Genomic DNA, 16,496 nt, shown 5'->3' with positions numbered 1-16,496 from the left:
TTAGGGCTTTCTAAAAATAGTGTCATGTCATCTGCAAATAGTGACAGTTTATCTTCTTTACCAGCACAGATGCTTTTTATTAAAGCGCTTTTATTTTGTAGCCTGAGGTGTACTTACAAAAAGACAATGCCCTATGATTAGCTATGCTTAAAACTTCTTTCACATGACACAGATCCATGCTTACACACCTGCTACTTATCACGATCTTTCATAGCATTTGGTTCTCACCTCTCATTGCATGTGTACCATTTAATAAAAAAGAAACCCTTGCAATATTTTTATGCCTCTGTATCACGAGACTGTGAGCCCTTTGAGGGAAGAAAATGTCTCTTATATACTTCTGGATCAAATTTATTTCTAGGCTCAGTGTCTTGGATTGTAGGTGCTCAACAACAAAAACAAGAATATATAGTTGAACAATGAAAAAGAGGATGTCTAAATATAAATGTTATAAGGTAGTTACAGTTTGTCACAGTATATTTGTAGAAACCCTAACAGGAAAAAGACATGTCTCTTATTTTCTCTGAAGTACCAAAAATTCTGAGTAAAAAAATGTTAAGATGTTCTTTGGACACTACTTCAAATTTTCTATAAGTGAATAGGCTCCTAAGGAATCCTAGAATTGTTGGGGGTGGGTGGGTGGGAATGATTTTTTAGATCTAATTATCAGAAAGCTGCTCTAGGGGTACCTGGACAGCTCAGTGGGTTAAGCCTCCGACTCTTGATTTCAGCTCAGGTCAAGGTTTGTGAGTTTGACCATGTGGAGTCTGATTGATATTCTCTTTCTCTCTCTCCCTGTCTCTACCCCCCACCCTGCCTCAAGTAAATAAATATAATAAACTTAAAAAAGAAAATTAATCCAGGAAGTTAGTCTTTGTCTAAAAACAATTGTATCATTATTTATTTTTAAATAAATAATACAGCCATACAACAAAGAATGTAAAGAGTTCAAAAGGGGGTATGAAGAAAACCGCTCCTTTGTCTCTTGTTCTTCAGACACCAAAGTCTTGTCATTTAAAGCAACCACTGTTATCAGTCTCTAGATCTCCTTCAGGAGATAGTCTATACATTTACATGAAAGGTAGTTACTCTCAGCTACTCACCTCGCTTTCTTCACTCAACAATATATCTTGGATGTCAACTATACTTCAATAATAATAATAATAATAAGCCCCCAAATACAACATATCTTGGAGATACTATATAACATTACATATAAGATTTAAGGTAGTATGACTGAACCATAGTTTATTTAACTAGTCTTCTATTAATGGGAGTTGATATTTTTCTCAACATTTTGCAATATAACATACTGTTATAGCAATAATGCAAAGAATATTCTTATACTTTCATCATTTCCCACATATGTGAGAATATCTGTAGACTGAGTAACTTAGAAGTTGGGTTTATGGGTTACAGGGTGTATATATTCTAAATTTTGATCAAAGTTGTCTAACTTCCTGTATAGAGTTTGTAAAATTTATACTTTACCAGCCAGTGTCAGAGAAGTTACCATCCTCAACCATACAATGGTTATCAAACTGCTTGGTCTTTGTCACTCTGATGGGTTAAAAATGAAATAGGCTTATTATGCCTTTATCTTTTTTATGAATGAATTTGTGCTCTTACCATATGTTTAAGGATATTTTCTGTATGTTGTTTATATCCTTTTGCTTATTTTCCTACTGGGATATTGTTCTGTTCTCTTACTGTTCATAGACCTTTATGCACATCAAGGAAACATTGTTTGACAAATAATTGAGATATCCTAAATTATTGACGGGCAAATAATTGAAAAGTCTTCAAGATAGAAATATAGGATGAGTTGGTAACAAAAAAGCAACTTGGGTTAATGAAAAGGGTGGTCGATAGGAAATTTTTGTTTTTTACCATTAAAGTTATTATCCTTAGCACATCACTCCTGATTCCTAACCATCATTTTTCTTCTTAAGCAGATCAGGTTGTTGAATTGGTGAAGACATTTCAATATTAAGATTACCTTTCATTTAGGACCTAGGAGGGAGTTCAAGGGGAACTAGTGCCAGTGACTAATACAATTCCTGAGTAAATACTTTTACTGATGTACAATTCCTGAGCACCTCCTATACAGAAAAAAAGCTTAAATCTGTTCTCTGTTGTTCTGGTTTTACCTCTTATTTTACTGTAAGCAGGGATCTCCCTCCTTCACCTGCCTCTCCTAGGAATCTGCAGCTGCTTGCAATGAAAAGAAAAGCAGGTCTGTATCCCAGACTTGTGTTTATCCAGTCCCTATATCCACTCATCTCTGATTTGCCTCTGAGTTTTTGCATGATTTTGTTACAAGATCATTTTTGGAAAGTGAAGGAAGTGAGACAGTGTAGAATTTAGGTGTAATAGAAGCAATAGAAAAGCATTTCTGGTTATGGTCATGACTAGCATCTTGTATTAAACTAACCTTGCCACCAAAAGTAACCATACAATCTGGGCAGAATACCTAACACAATCATTTGAAGGTACTGAAGAGCAGTCAACACAGGCAAGAATTCAGGGGCTACAGTTCCAAGAAGGGAAAGACAAGGAAATGAGTTCCACATTCACCTTGGGTGCTTTCTCTTGAGTATGTTCGACAATTCACTGGATGGGGGTACTATGGGGAAATGGAAAGATGTGGGAAAGAATGAGGGGAAGGAAGAATAAAGTCTCAGCAGAAAGCAGTAGTTTCACTGAACTGAGAAGATAAAGGATTTGGTGTTTGTGGCTGCTAAAGAAACTGGAGTTTGAGAAACAAATCCTGGAGAGAGGAGGACCACAGAGAAGTGAGACTCAACATATGATGCAGTATCCCTTCAAGACATTTTTTTCTTTAATTTCTAAGCCATTAACATGCAAATCGGTTTTCAAGAAATCTAGCAGAAAGCAAAACTGGGAGTCTAAAGAGCTGAGCAGAAGTTTCAGGAGCATGGGGTTCAAGGAGTACAGAAATAGGAAACCAGGGCCCACTAAAGTGGAGGGGTCCAGGCTTGCAGATGAGACTCAGGCTCTGTTCATGGAGTAAGAGTCAATTCCGGGAATAAAGGCAAAACTGGCCTAGGCTATTTTTGTACTTAAATATAGTCCTTAAATAAGATCAAAGTGATCTGCCTCTACTTTCTCTACTGCTACAAGAAAACTTAACTTTTGTGGATTTACTGTACCCATTGTCTTCACAGTTTTTGAAGTATAATGTTCAGCATTCAATTAAAAAAACCTGCATGCTAAGAAACAGGATAAATGATTAAGAACCAAGTGAAGCAGTAAGCAACAGACACATGCTTACAAGCGCTTGAGGTTTTTGGTTAATACTAGGATGAACAATTACTGGAATAAACTAGTTTTTTTTTTTGATGTTAAACATCACTAATCATCAGGGAAATGTAAATCAAAACCATAATGATATATATCACCTCACACCTGTCAGAATGGCTAAAATAAAAAACACAAGAAACAAGTATTGGCTGAGGAAATGGAGAAAAAAGAACCCTTGTGCACTGTTGGTGGGAATGTAAATTTGTGCAGCGACTGTGGAAAACAATATGGAGGTTCCTCAAAAAATTAAAAATAGAAGTACCATATGATCCAGTAATTCCACTACTGGATATTTAACCAGGGAAAACAAAAACACTAACTTGATATACACATCCCTGTTTATTGCACCATTATTTACAACAACTAAGACATGGGAGTAACCTAAGTGTAAATCAATAGATGAATGGATAAGGAAAATATTCACAATGGAATATTACACAACAACAAAAAAGGATGAGATCTTGTCATTTGATTCAACATGGATGGACCTGGAGGTTTCTTTGCTAACTGAAATAAGTCAGAGAAAGACAAATACCATATAATTCCACTCAAAAATGGTATTTTAAAAATGAACAAGCAAACATAAAGCAGAATTAGACTTATAAATACAAAGAACAAACTGATGGTTGCAGGGGTGGAGGGGGATGGGGGTTGGGAAAGATGGGTGAAGAAGAGAGAAAGATACAGACTTCCAGTAATGGAATGAGTAAATCACAGGAATAAAAAGCAGAGCATAAGGAATACAATCAATGATATAGTAACAGTGATTTAATGAGACAGATGGTAGCTATACTTGTGAACATAGCATAGTGTATAAGCTTGTAAATCTGCTAAGTTATATGCCTGAAATTAATGAAATATTGTGTCAAATACACTCAAATTTTTTTTAAATTTTTTTTTAACGTTTATTTATTTTTGAGACAGAGAGAGACAGAGCATGAACGGGGGAGGGGCAGAGAGAGAGGGAGACACAGAATCAGAAGCAGGCTCCAGGCTCTGAGCCATCAGCCCAGAGCCTGATGCGGGGCTCAAACTCACGGACCGTGAGATCGTGACCCAAGCCGAAGTCGGACGCTTGACCGACTGAGCCACCCAGGCGCCCCTCAAATTTTTTTTAAAAACTAGTTTTTTTTTTTTACCTGAAAATAAGTTAAATACAATTTTTGTAAATGTTTGTAAGTAAGTTAAATATAATATTGGGCTGTAATTTCCCAAGAGCCTTTTTGATGAACACTTTTTATATTTCCAGAAATTTCTGCAGGGCATTTTTCATATCTTTGTTCCTAAGACTATATATCACTGGATTAAGGAATGGGGTCACAACAGAATAAAACAGAGTCACAATCTTCTGTGTTCCAGCTTCATGCTCAGATGTTGGGCTCCCATACATGACCAGTACTGAGCCATAGAACAGTGAAACCACGGCCAGATGAGACCCACAGGTGGAGAAAGCCTTTCTTTTCCCAGATGCTGAAGGGACTTTCAACACTGCTCTTAGGACCAGAGCATAGGATCCCATGATGAAGAGAAACGGAATAACGAGAGGCAGAGGACTTAAAGTGGAGAAGATAATCTCTACCACAGGAGCTTTTTTGCAGGTGAGTGTTAGAAGAGGACCTGGATCACAGAGGAAGTGGTCAATTATCCTGGATCCACAGAAGGACATTTGTGAGATGATGATGATGGGAATCAAGAACCAGAGGAAACCAAATACCCAGCAGCTTACCACAAGATTGGTGCAGAGACGTCCAGTCATAACGGTTGGATAGTGTAGAGGCCTGCAGATGGCAAGGTACCGATCAAATGCCATAATGGCCAAGAAGAAGCATTCTGTAGAACCCAAGGAGAAGAAAAAGTAGAACTGGAGAAAGCACCCAGAGAAGGAGATGACCTTGGTGTCAGAGAGGAAGTTGGCTAACATGTTGGGGACAGTGGAGGTGACATACCAGATCTCTAGGAAGGAGAAATTGGCGAGCAAGATGTACATGGGGGTGTGGAGTCTCTGATCCCAGCGCACAGCACAGATGATGGACCCATTGCCCATGAGGGTCAGGAGGTAGACAACAGAGAAGAGCACAAAGAGGAGGATCTGCCCCTCCCTGGAGCAAGGGAAGCCCAGGAGGATGAAGCCAGTGATGGTGCTGGAGGTGTTGGGGGTGTTGGAGATATTCATGTATCTGGGAGCTGTAAAAAAAACCATCAAATTATTGAATGACTGTAAAGACACATGAGGCCCCAGATTATATTTAAACAATTTTGGGAAAGAAAATAAAGACATGTATGTTAATAGTTACCTTTTCTTTTTGAAATTGAAATAATTGACCTGGGTTGCTTTTTATTCTCATTCACATTTTCACTGTGGAATCAAGAAAACTTTGGTTAGAATTGGTAAGGTCTTGAAGGAGAGTGTTATAGAGGTGTTTTAAGGTTATATTAGACCTTATGCTTAATAGAGTTTCTATCTACCTACTTACCTACCTACATATCCTTTCAAAAATGGAATTTTTCCATTTTTAAAAGAGGTGACATCATTGCAGTTGTGGCAGAAACTGAGTCAAACTCGTTAGTTATGTTACACAAACTCAGAACTTTTTGAATGACTTCTTTTACATGACTTGAAACTGGCCTTATTTAAAACTAAATGATTAACTTATTAATTTAATAATATATGCCAATTTCATGTGTAAAACAGTCAAGCCAACTGGAGGGAATTAATCTTAGTTTCTGTTGTGTTAAAACAACAATTGTAGTCATCCAGTTGACCAAGGTGAAAGAATTGTTAATGGCTCATGTTGAAACAAGTCTGTGCTTACCTGAAAAAGAGATACGAATTTGCCTACTCTACAGTTATAGATAGAATTCTATTCCAGCAGTGCAAGTTATGGATGTTATTGATAATATGGAATTCTAAATAGCAGTGGATTTGTAGGGGATGCAGAGCTAAAATTTTACTCTATCTCCTAGAAACTACTGGGGAGCATCTCAAGACAGAGTGGCTTTTAAAGGATGAATATACACATAATGCCTTTCTTTTATTCTAAATGAGTAAGAGTACTTTTGTTGAACAATCATGCCTCAGGACTTAGAATCACTTCGAATCCTCTGTAAATAAGTATATAAATGAGCAACATAAAGAAAGTTGTGTCCCTCACTGCTTCTTTTTTAGTGTTAAATCCATATTTTGCTTTTTGAAATTTGGCAAGAGACCCAGGGAGCCTAATAATTTCTTACTAGGAGTAGTCAAGTTCTGGGAAATCTGTAGGGTCAAGAGCAAAAGGTGGCGCAGCCAGCTGACACCCCATCTCAAGAATTAGGTGTGGACACTTAGAGTGTTGTGTTGGAAGAAGAATGCAATTGTGTTGGGTGGTGATGAGACTGGGGAGTTATAACACAATAAATATTCTTTTAAAACACTTCTGCATCATTTTAAACTCAGGACCCCTTGATTCCAATGCCATGGGGGATTCTTGGAGCCGATAAGATCTCTACAGATCTGCTTCTATTTAATGTATATAAACTAGTACAGGGCTTAATGGACCCTGCTTTTGGTGGGGTGAAAGTAGGCTAGATTCTGGTATCCGCACTATGAACTTTAACTTTCTGGAAGTCTTTTCCTTTTCTGCTTTTTTTTTTAAAACCCACTAACATGTTTTCTTTTTTTAATTTTTTTAAATGTTTATTTATTTTTGAGAGAGACAGATACATAATGTGAGTGGGTTAGGGGCAGAGACAGAGAGGGAGACACAGAATCCGAAGCAGTCTCCAGGCTCCGAGCTGTCAGCACAGAGCCTGTCGCGGGGCTCGAACTCAGGAGCTGTGAGATCATGACCTGAGCTGAAGTCAGACACTCAACCAACTGAGCCATCCAGGTGCCCCTCTGCTTTTTTTTTTAATATGAAATTTACTGTCAAATTGGTTTCCATACAACACCCAGTGCTCATCCCAACAGGTGCCCTCCTCAATACCCATCACCCACCCTCCCATCCCCCATCAACCCTCAGTTTGTTCTCACTTTTTAGGAGTCTCTTATGTTTTGGCTCCCTCCCTCTCTAACCATTTTTTTTCCTTCCCCTCCCCCATGGTCTTCTGTTAAGTTTCTCAGGATCCACACAGGAGTGAAAACATATGCAATCTGTTCTTCTCTGTATGACTTATTTCACTTAGCATCACACTCTCCAGTTCCATCCACGTTGCTACAAAAGGCCATATTTCATTTTTTCTCATTGCCACGTAGTATTCCATTGTGTATATAAACCACAATTTCTTTATCCATTCATCAGTTGATGGACAATTAGGCTCTTTCCATAATTTGGCTGTTGTGGAGAGTGCTGCTATGAACATTGGGGTACAAGTGCCCCTATGCATCAGTACTCCTGTATCCCTTGGGTAAATTCCTAGCAATGCTATTGCTGGGTCATAGGGTAGGTCTATTTTTAATTTTTTGAGGAATCTCCACACTGTTTTCCAGAGCGACTGCACCAGTTTGCATTCCCACCAACAGTGCAAGAGGGTTCCCGTTTCTCCACATCCTCTCCAGCATCTATAGTCTCCTGATTTGTTCATTTTGGCCACTCTGACTGGCGTGAGGTGATATCTGAGTGTGGTTTTGATTTGTATTTCCCTGATAAGGAGCGACGCTGAACATCTTTTCATGTGCCTGTTGGCCATCTGGATGTCTTCTTTAGAGAAGTGTCTATTCATGTTTTCTGCCCATTTCTTCACTGGATTATTTGTTTTTCAGGTGTGGAGTTTGGTGAGCTCTTTATAGATTTTAGATACTAGCCCTTTGTCTGATGTGTCATTTGCAAATATCTTTTCCCATTGCGTTGGTTGCCTTTTAGTTGTGTTGATTGTTTCCTTTGCTGTGCAGAAGCTTTTTATCTTCACGAGGTCCCAATAGTTCATTTTTGCTTCTAATTCCCTTGCCTTTGGGGATGTGTCGAGTAAGAGATTGCTACGGCTGAGGTCACAGAGGTTTTTTCCTGCTTTCTCCTCTAAGGTTTTGATGGTTTCCTGTCTCACATTCAGGTCCTTTATCCATTTTGAGTTTATTTTTGTGAATGGTATAAGAAAGTGGTCTAGTTTCATCCTTCTGCATGTTGCTGTCCAGTTCTCCCAGCACCATTTGTTAAAGAGGCTGTCTTTTTTCCATTGGATATTCTTTCCTGCTTTGTCAAAGATGAGTTGGCCATACGTTTGTGGGTCTAGTTCTGGGGTTTCTATTCTATTCCATTGGTCTGTGTGTCTGTTTTTGTGCCAATACCATGCTGTCTTGATGATTACAGCTTTGTAGTAGAGGCTGAAGTCTGGGATTGTGATGCCTCCTGCTTTGGTCTTCTTCTTCAAAATTCCTTTGGCTATTCGGGGCCTTTTGTGGTTCCATATGAATTTTAGGATTGCTTGTTCTAGTTTCGAGAAGAATGCACACCAGCATTGCTTTGGTCTTCTTCAAAATTACTTGGGCTATTCAGGGCCTTTTGTGGTTCCATACAAATTTTAGGATTGCTTGTTCTAGCTTCAAGAAGAATGCTGGTGTGCATTCTTCTCGAAACTAGAACAAGCAATCCTAAAATTCATATGGAACCACAAAAGGCCCCGAATAGCCAAAGGAATTTTGAAGAAGAAGACCAAAGCAGGAGGCATCACAATCCCAGACTTTAGCCTCTACTACAAAGCTGTAATCATCAAGACAGCATGGTATTGGCACAAAAACAGACACACAGACCAATGGAATAGAATAGAAACCTCAGAACTAGGCCCACAAAAGTATGGCCAACTCATCTTTGACAAAGCAGGAAAGAATATCCAATGGAAACAAGACAGTCTCTTTAACAAATGGTGCTGGGAGAACTGGACAGCAACATGCAGAAGGATGAAACTAGACCACTTTCTTATACCATTCACAAAAATAAACTCAAAATGGATAAAGGACCTGAATGTGAGACAGGAAACCATCAAAACCTTAGAGGAGAAAGCAGGAAAAGACCTCTGTGACCTCAGCCGTAGCAATCTCTTACTCGACACATCCCCAAAGGCAAGGGAATTAGAAGCAAAAGTGAATTACTGGGACCTCGTGAAGATAAAAAGCTTCTGCACAGCAAAGGAAACAACCAACAAAACTAAAAGGCAACCAACGGAATGGGAAAAGATATTTGCAAATGACATATCGGACAAAGGGCTAGTATCTAAAATCTATAAAGAGCTCACCAAACTCCACACCCGAAAAACAAATAACCCAGTGAAGAAATGGGCAGAAAACATGAATAGACACTTCTCTAAAGAAGACATCCAGATGGCCAACAGGCACATGAAAAGATGTTCAGCGTCGCTCCTTATCAGGGAAATACAAATCAAAACCACACTCAGGTATCACCTCACGCCAGTCAGAGTGGCCAAAATGAACAAATCAGGAGACTATAGATGCTGGCGAGGATGTGGAGAAACGGGAACCCTCTTGCACTGTTGGTGGGAATGCAAGTTGGTGCAGCCGCTCTGGAAAGCAGTGTGGAGGTTCCTCAAAAAATTAAAAATAGACCTACCCTATGACCCAGCAATAGCATTGCTAGGAATTTACCCAAGGGATACAGGAGTACTGATGCATAGGGGCACTTGTACCCCAATGTTCATAGCAGCACTCTCCACAACAGCCAAATTATGGAAAGAGCCTAAATGTCCATCAACTGATGAATGGATAAAGAAATTGTGGTTTATATACACAATGGAATACTACGTGGCAATGAGAAAAAATGAAATATGGCCTTTTGTAGCAACGTGGATGGAACTGGAGAGTGTGATACTAAGTGAAATAAGCCATACAGAGAAAGACAGATACCATATGGTTTCACTCTTATGTGGATCCTGAGAAACTTAACAGGAACCCATGGGGGAGGGGAAGGAAAAAAAAATAAAAAAAGGACGTTAGAGTGGGAGAGAGCCAAAGCATAAGAGACTGTTAAAAACTGAGAACAAACTGAGGGTTGATGGGGGGTGGGAGGGAGGGGAGGGTGGGTGATGGGTATTGAGGAGGGCACCTTTTGGGATGAGCACTGGGTGTTGTATGGAAACCAATTTGTCAATAAATTTCATATATATAAAAAAATAAAAATAAAAAAAAAACTGAGAACAAACTGAGGGTTGATGGGGGGTGGGAGGGAGGGGAGGGTGGGTGATGGGTATTGAGGAGGGCACCTTTTGGGATGAGCACTGGGTGTTGTATGGAAACCAATTTGTCAATAAATTTCATATATATATATAAAAAAAAAGAAGAATGCTGGTGCAATTTTGATTGGGATTGCATTGAATGTGTAGATAGCTTTGGGTAGTATTGACATTTTAATAATCTTTATTCTTCCAGTCCATGAGCATGGAATGTTTTTCCATGTCTTTATATCTTCTTCAATTTCCTTCATAAGCTTTCTATAGTTTTCAGCATTGCCTTTTAAACTTAGTTGTTAAAAAGCAGATGTTTCAGCATCTGCTTTTAAACTTAGTTGTTTAGGGGCCCAATAAATTTCTGAGACCACATATTTATCTTTTATAAAAGGGAGTTGGAAGCAGACAACTGAAGTGTTTAATGGAGTGCCTGGGTGGCTCAGTTGGTTGAGTGGCTGACTTGGCTCAGGTCATGATCTTGCAGTTTCTGAGTTCGAGCCCCGCATCAGGCTCTGTGCCAACAGCTTGGAGCCTGGAGCCTGCTTCGGAATCTGTGTCTCCTTCCCTCTCTGTCCGTCCCCCACTTGTGCTCTGTCTCTGTCTCTCAAAAATAAATAAATAAATGTAAAAAAATTTTTTTTTAAAAAGAAGTGCTTAACATTTTTAAAAAGTCGTTCTGTACAAGCTCCACTCGTGGTTAAGGACATTAAGCGTTTAGCCTTTTTTGCAGTATACCTGCAAGTGTGTTTTCAGTTATATGGAGTCACATGAGCCCGCTGATTGCTCAAAAACAAAAACAAAGACACACAGGAAGCATTCTGCTATGTGTAAAGGTCCTTGGTGGATTCTGAAAAATATTAAGTCCAAAAGTCTAGTACCAATGCAGAGCAAGGTAACTTAATTATGATCAACTGAAAACAAATGTTACTAATAATTAGTATTTTTGACCAGGGCTGATTTGCTAGTATTTATGAAATTTCATTTTAGGAGTAAGCTTCTGCTCAACAATCTAACAATTGGCCCCTTGGATTAAATGTTTAAGAACTTTTTTTTTTTTCCCTGATAGAACTTACTTCAGTGTAGTATTTTGCCCCTTTCTTTTACCCTCATGTCTAATTATCAGCAATTTCTGTTCATTTTTCTCCAAAATAAGTCTCAGCTCCACCCACTTCTCTGTATTTCAAGCTGCCTTTTCTCCGCTGGACCACTGTGATGCTGTCCTAACTGCTTCTGGCTTCCACCATTGCCCTCTACAACCTCCTATCCATGCCACAGCCAGAATGACTATTGGAAAAAGGGAAATCATGTCAGTCCTTTTTCTTACACACAGACTTCAATTAACTTCCCAAAGCACTTAGAATAAAATGAAAATCTCCAAACTAGGGTCTTTGATTTGCCCCTCTTAATATCCCCAACCTCATCTTGTGATACTGTTAACCAAACACACACATATATACACATTTTCTCTGTCTCTTATACTCACATGCCTACACACATATACATACACTCTGTTGTGAAAAGGAGGCACACACATACTTCACTAACATAAAGACTTCAAATATAAAATAGGGTTCCACAAGCAGATGGGTTACAGGGTGTACATTATCCCCTGTGCTGATCTCCCTGGGAGATACACATCTTTGGATTATACCCACCCTAGTCATCATTTCAGTAGAGAGGGACCCATTTCTATAATGCTTTAAACTGAGGGTCAGCAAGCTTTTTCTTAAAAATTTTGGCTTGAAGGCAATATAGTTTCTATCACAACTACTCCCCTTTGCTGTTATGTGAAAGCAGCCACAGACAATACCTAAATGAACACATGTGGCTGTGTTTCAATAAAATGTTATTTATGTCCACTGAAATTTGAGTTTCATATAACTTGCATGTGTTGCAGTATTATTCATATATTGATTTTCAAATTTAAGTTAAAAATGTAAAAATTCTTAGTTCAGTGGCCATACAAACACAGGCAGCTGGCTAGATTTGGTCCATTGGTCACAGTTTGCTGACTCTTGCTCTATGTATATTTATAGGGACAGGAAGGCAAGAACCATCCATTTGACTGTGGAACAGTGGTAACTTGGTCCAACAATAATGACTTTATAAGAAAAAGAGAGGACCTATAGTGGTCAGCAGTTGCAATCAACCTCTTCTACTGAGCTAACAGACCTGTTTGGCCAGCTTTCAGCTAAATTATTAAATGAGTTTACAAAGCCATCAGGATTCGCCTTTTTCTGTCTCTACACACATACATACATGTGTACACATACAATTTGCATGTGCACATGATAGTTCAGAAATAGAATATTGGCCTTCTTCTAGTTAATAGAAGCAACCAAATACTTTCCTGACTCATGGTTTTCGTCCTTCAAGTTCACTCTTTATCCTAAGTTCCCAGCACAGTCTGAAGAAAATAGTATTTTGTAAATATCTGTCAAAAAAAGATTACCTATACTGTACAGAGAATATAGATAGATGATAGATAAACATTTACCAGCCACTTCATTTGAACTTCAAAAAAGTTGTGAGATGAAATTTTAGGAAATGAAATGTACAAGAAAGGCTCCAACCGACCTGAGACTACTAGAGCATTAGCTCAGACTTGAGAGGAATTCCTTCCAAAGGAAGCAATGTGAGATGGAATATTCTGGGTAGTAGAACATGTTCCACTCCAAACCCAGAGGTTTCGGTCTGACTGCTAAAGATAGTTATGGTCCCACAGCTCTGGATGTTGAAGTAGGAGAGATTGGGATGAAAATTCTAAATTTGGCATCACAACAAAGTTGCTTAGTGGCTATAGTGGAGGTTTGTTTGTTTTTGTAAGCTTTATTTTCTTTATATGAAAGGGGAGCAACAGCATACGATTTTTAATCACTTTTTAGTATAAAATTCTTACTCCTGTTCCAAGTACAGGACAAATACACATGCTATAAAGACTTTAATAGATCTAGAGGTGATATTTTAGTTACATTTATGTCTCAGATAAAACATCAGTTGGATAGATTTTTGCTCATACATGAAGCCAAAAGATCCGGGCCAACTACCTTTCAGGGCATTCTCTGACTTTGAGAGTCTGACAAAGCTGCCCTGGAAAACAAGAAGGGATGAAAAATGATTCTCTATGTGCCATCATCATTTCATGCTTGACTTTACTAAATTGACAGTGGGTGAAAAAAAAGATATTTCTTTTTTTTTTAAGTTTATTTATTTATTTTGAGAGAGAGACAGAAAGTACATGCATGTGCTTGAGAGCAGGGGAGGGGCAGAGAGAGAGGGAGAGAGAGAATTCTAAGCAGGCTCCACACTGCTTGCACAGAGCCCTGACATGGTGCTTGATCACACAAGCTGGGAAATCATGACCTGAACCAAAATCAAGAATTGGATGTATAACCCATTGAGCCACCCAAGTGCCCCCCTCCAAAAGATAAATCTAACAAGACTGTATTGTTACCCGCCTTTTATTACTTGGCTCCTCTGTACAGAGAGCGGCAGTGGTGTTTACCTGGCATGAGGCTTTGGTCAGTGGCAGAAGGTTTCTCCAGACTGTTTTAGAAAGTGATGTGTCGGACATAGTGCACATATGAATACACTGCTGCTGAAGTTATGTTACATATTCAGGATGCTTGGACTGAATCAATTGATGAGCCAAACAAAATAAACTACACTCTCACTTCTATTATATTTTGGAAAGATTGGATAGACCCAATCTAGGACAGCCAGGTCTTGAGATATAATGTGTAAGATGAGATAAAGATGTTTCTCTGATATTTTACTTTTTTCCTAAAGCAGGTCTAAGAAGGCACAATGACATGAAAGGGTTATTGGTCTGCTCTCATAACAGCACATCCATCTACTTCATTTGGTTTGGACATATTGTCACACCTGTGTCATTTCTGCAAAACCCTTGAAAATAAGGACAATGTTCTCATTTATGAGAAGTAATAGGCAGCTAAGCATAGTAGAAAAGCAAACAACTTGAAGTAATGAGCCTAGGGTTTGAATTACAAATCATACTTTACCAACTGTGGAAACTTTCTGAGATCAATTATATAAACTATTTCCTGGTTTGTTCATCTGTAAAATGAGCTGAGTAACACTTTCACCAAATGGTTGAATGAGAGAACCTGTGGAAGAATCTTATCTACCTCCTGACACACAAAAATGCTTAGGAATTTTAGCTCTAGAATATGTACCTGAAGCAAAGTAAAGGGGAGACTTATTTAGGGGGTAGTACCTTTTCTAGCTTTTCTAGCTCTTTTATGTTTATTTTCTCCTCCAAGCACGATTTCATTCCTTTCAAGGGGACAAAAGGGCAATCCAAACCTGAAGTTTTCTCTTATGGTGTCTGATCTTCCTGGAGAGGAGAGGTGGTCTCTTCCACAAAACCATCAAGGAGTGAAAGTGTAGAAATAGGATGATCTCTTGGTGTTTGCCAGGGGTTGGAGGGATTATAAGCAGAGCCTCCAGGGAGTGAGCCCTACTCCATGAGAATCACCTTTCTACTTCTAGAAGAAGAATGGTATCAGGAGACTGTTCTGTGCTAGTTCTTTTCTTCCCATGGGGCCTGCTTTCTCTGGAGACCCTGATGCCTTCTGCCTTTGTATTCCAATTAGCAAAAATATGGAACGCTTCACGAATTTGCGTGTCATCCTTGCGCAGGGGCCATGCTAATCTTCTCTGTATCGTTCCAATTTTAGTATATGTGCTGCCGAAGCGAGCACTCTGCCTTTGTATTCCAGTAGAGTAGAAAATATTACCTTTTCCAGCCACAAATTTCTCAGGGATGACAAGAGGTCTAGTCAATCTCCAAATTACTTGGAGCACCTGCCAGCTGCCCGAGGGAAAGTCTATCAAAGTAACATGGGGTATGGTGGCTGTATGAAGGAAGCCACTCACTGGGCCTCTGCTGAGTGTTGTCAATCATGGGTTTTAGGGACAGAGCCTCTTCTGATTTTCCAGAAATGAGAGATGGGGGACAGTGTGATGAGATCTCAGGCATAGAAGGCTGCGCAGTTACAGCAGGAATCAATCTTCTTGGCTCCTATCTAGTTTCTTCATAGATCTTTCCCTTTCTTGTTTATGGTTGGGCTCTGTGAGCCTCAAGCAGCTGAGTCTCAGGGCACAGTTCCCAGGTCCAAGAGAGGCCAGAGCAGGGCAGTTCATAGTTCCACTCCAGCAGGTGCACCTAGGAATTGGGCTTTATGCCTTCCTCATCTCTGATGGGGTGCAGCTCTTTTAGCACAACGCATTCTCTCTCCCTGTTTCCAACTGTGGAAGGAGTTTCCTCTTAAAGACTTTTTAGGGGCACCTGGGTGGTTCACTCAGTTGAGCCTCTGACTTCATCTCAGGTCATGATCTTGTGGTCCATGGGTTCAAGCCCTGTGTCAGGCCCTGTGCTGACAGCTCAGAGCCTGGAACCTGCTTTGGATCTGTGTCTCCCTCTCTCTCTGCCCCTCCCCTGCTTGCACTCTCTTTCTCTCTCTCAAAATAGATAAACATTAAAAAATTAAAAAAAAGACTTAGTTCATTTCATTTCCATGTTTGAACAGCTTTGATGTTTCTCTCAGTCCACAACACAGGATTCAAAATTGGCAAATCAGGACACCTGCTGTTCAGTTTGAGCCCATCATTATTATTACTATTATTGTTGTTATATTCCTTTTCCTCACCATTTCCTACAGATGTCCTTGTGTCATGGCCACATCAATCTACTTAGGCACTCAATGGAAGATCATATATTTTCATGGAGTGAATAATTTTATCCTCTGAAAAGTAGACAGAAGCATTGCATTAACGACTAGCAGTAGGAGAGTTAAGCCCTGTGGGGTGAAGGACACAGAGAGATTAATTTACTCATGCAGATGAAGAGAACTAATTTATTGAAATGTCCTCTTTATATTCCTTTTCTTTTTTTGTTAGCCTCTCCTCTAATTGTTCCCCTCAGCCCAGATATTTTCTCACAGAATTCTTGGAGGTGGTATTAGTATAATGTAATGGAGATCATTGGTTTCTTGTCC

The 16,496-nt window shown here is 39.3% G+C and overlaps 1 protein-coding gene and 1 non-coding gene across 2 annotated transcripts; both read right to left on the bottom strand.

Moving 5' to 3' along the window:
* Nucleotides 1-4,561: 4,561 nt before the first annotated feature.
* Nucleotides 4,562-5,524, bottom strand: LOC124508169 (olfactory receptor 11G2-like). The gene has a single exon (XM_047074584.1). The coding sequence runs from the start codon at nucleotides 5,522-5,524 to the stop codon at nucleotides 4,562-4,564; it is 963 nt and encodes a 320-aa protein (XP_046930540.1).
* Nucleotides 5,525-15,093: 9,569 nt separating this feature from the next.
* LOC124509072 (U6 spliceosomal RNA) lies at nucleotides 15,094-15,200 on the bottom strand. The gene has a single exon (XR_006961410.1). It is a non-coding gene; the product is annotated as a U6 spliceosomal RNA (small nuclear RNA).
* Between the last annotated feature and the right edge of the window lie 1,296 nt (nucleotides 15,201-16,496).

This window comes from Lynx rufus, unplaced genomic scaffold, assembly GCF_022079265.1.
Source record: "Lynx rufus isolate CCGP_SWC_20201006 ecotype Redwood Valley unplaced genomic scaffold, mLynRuf1.p SCAF_13, whole genome shotgun sequence".
Classification (NCBI taxonomy): Eukaryota; Metazoa; Chordata; class Mammalia; order Carnivora; family Felidae; genus Lynx; species Lynx rufus.
The sequence above is the reverse complement of the archived record's forward strand: the minus strand, read 5'-3'. Positions and strand labels throughout refer to the sequence as shown.

Coding starts and splice junctions, on each gene's coding strand:
- LOC124508169 (XM_047074584.1), bottom strand. CDS start 5,524: ATGGTTTTTTTTACAGCTCCCAGATACATGAATATCTCCAACACCCCC.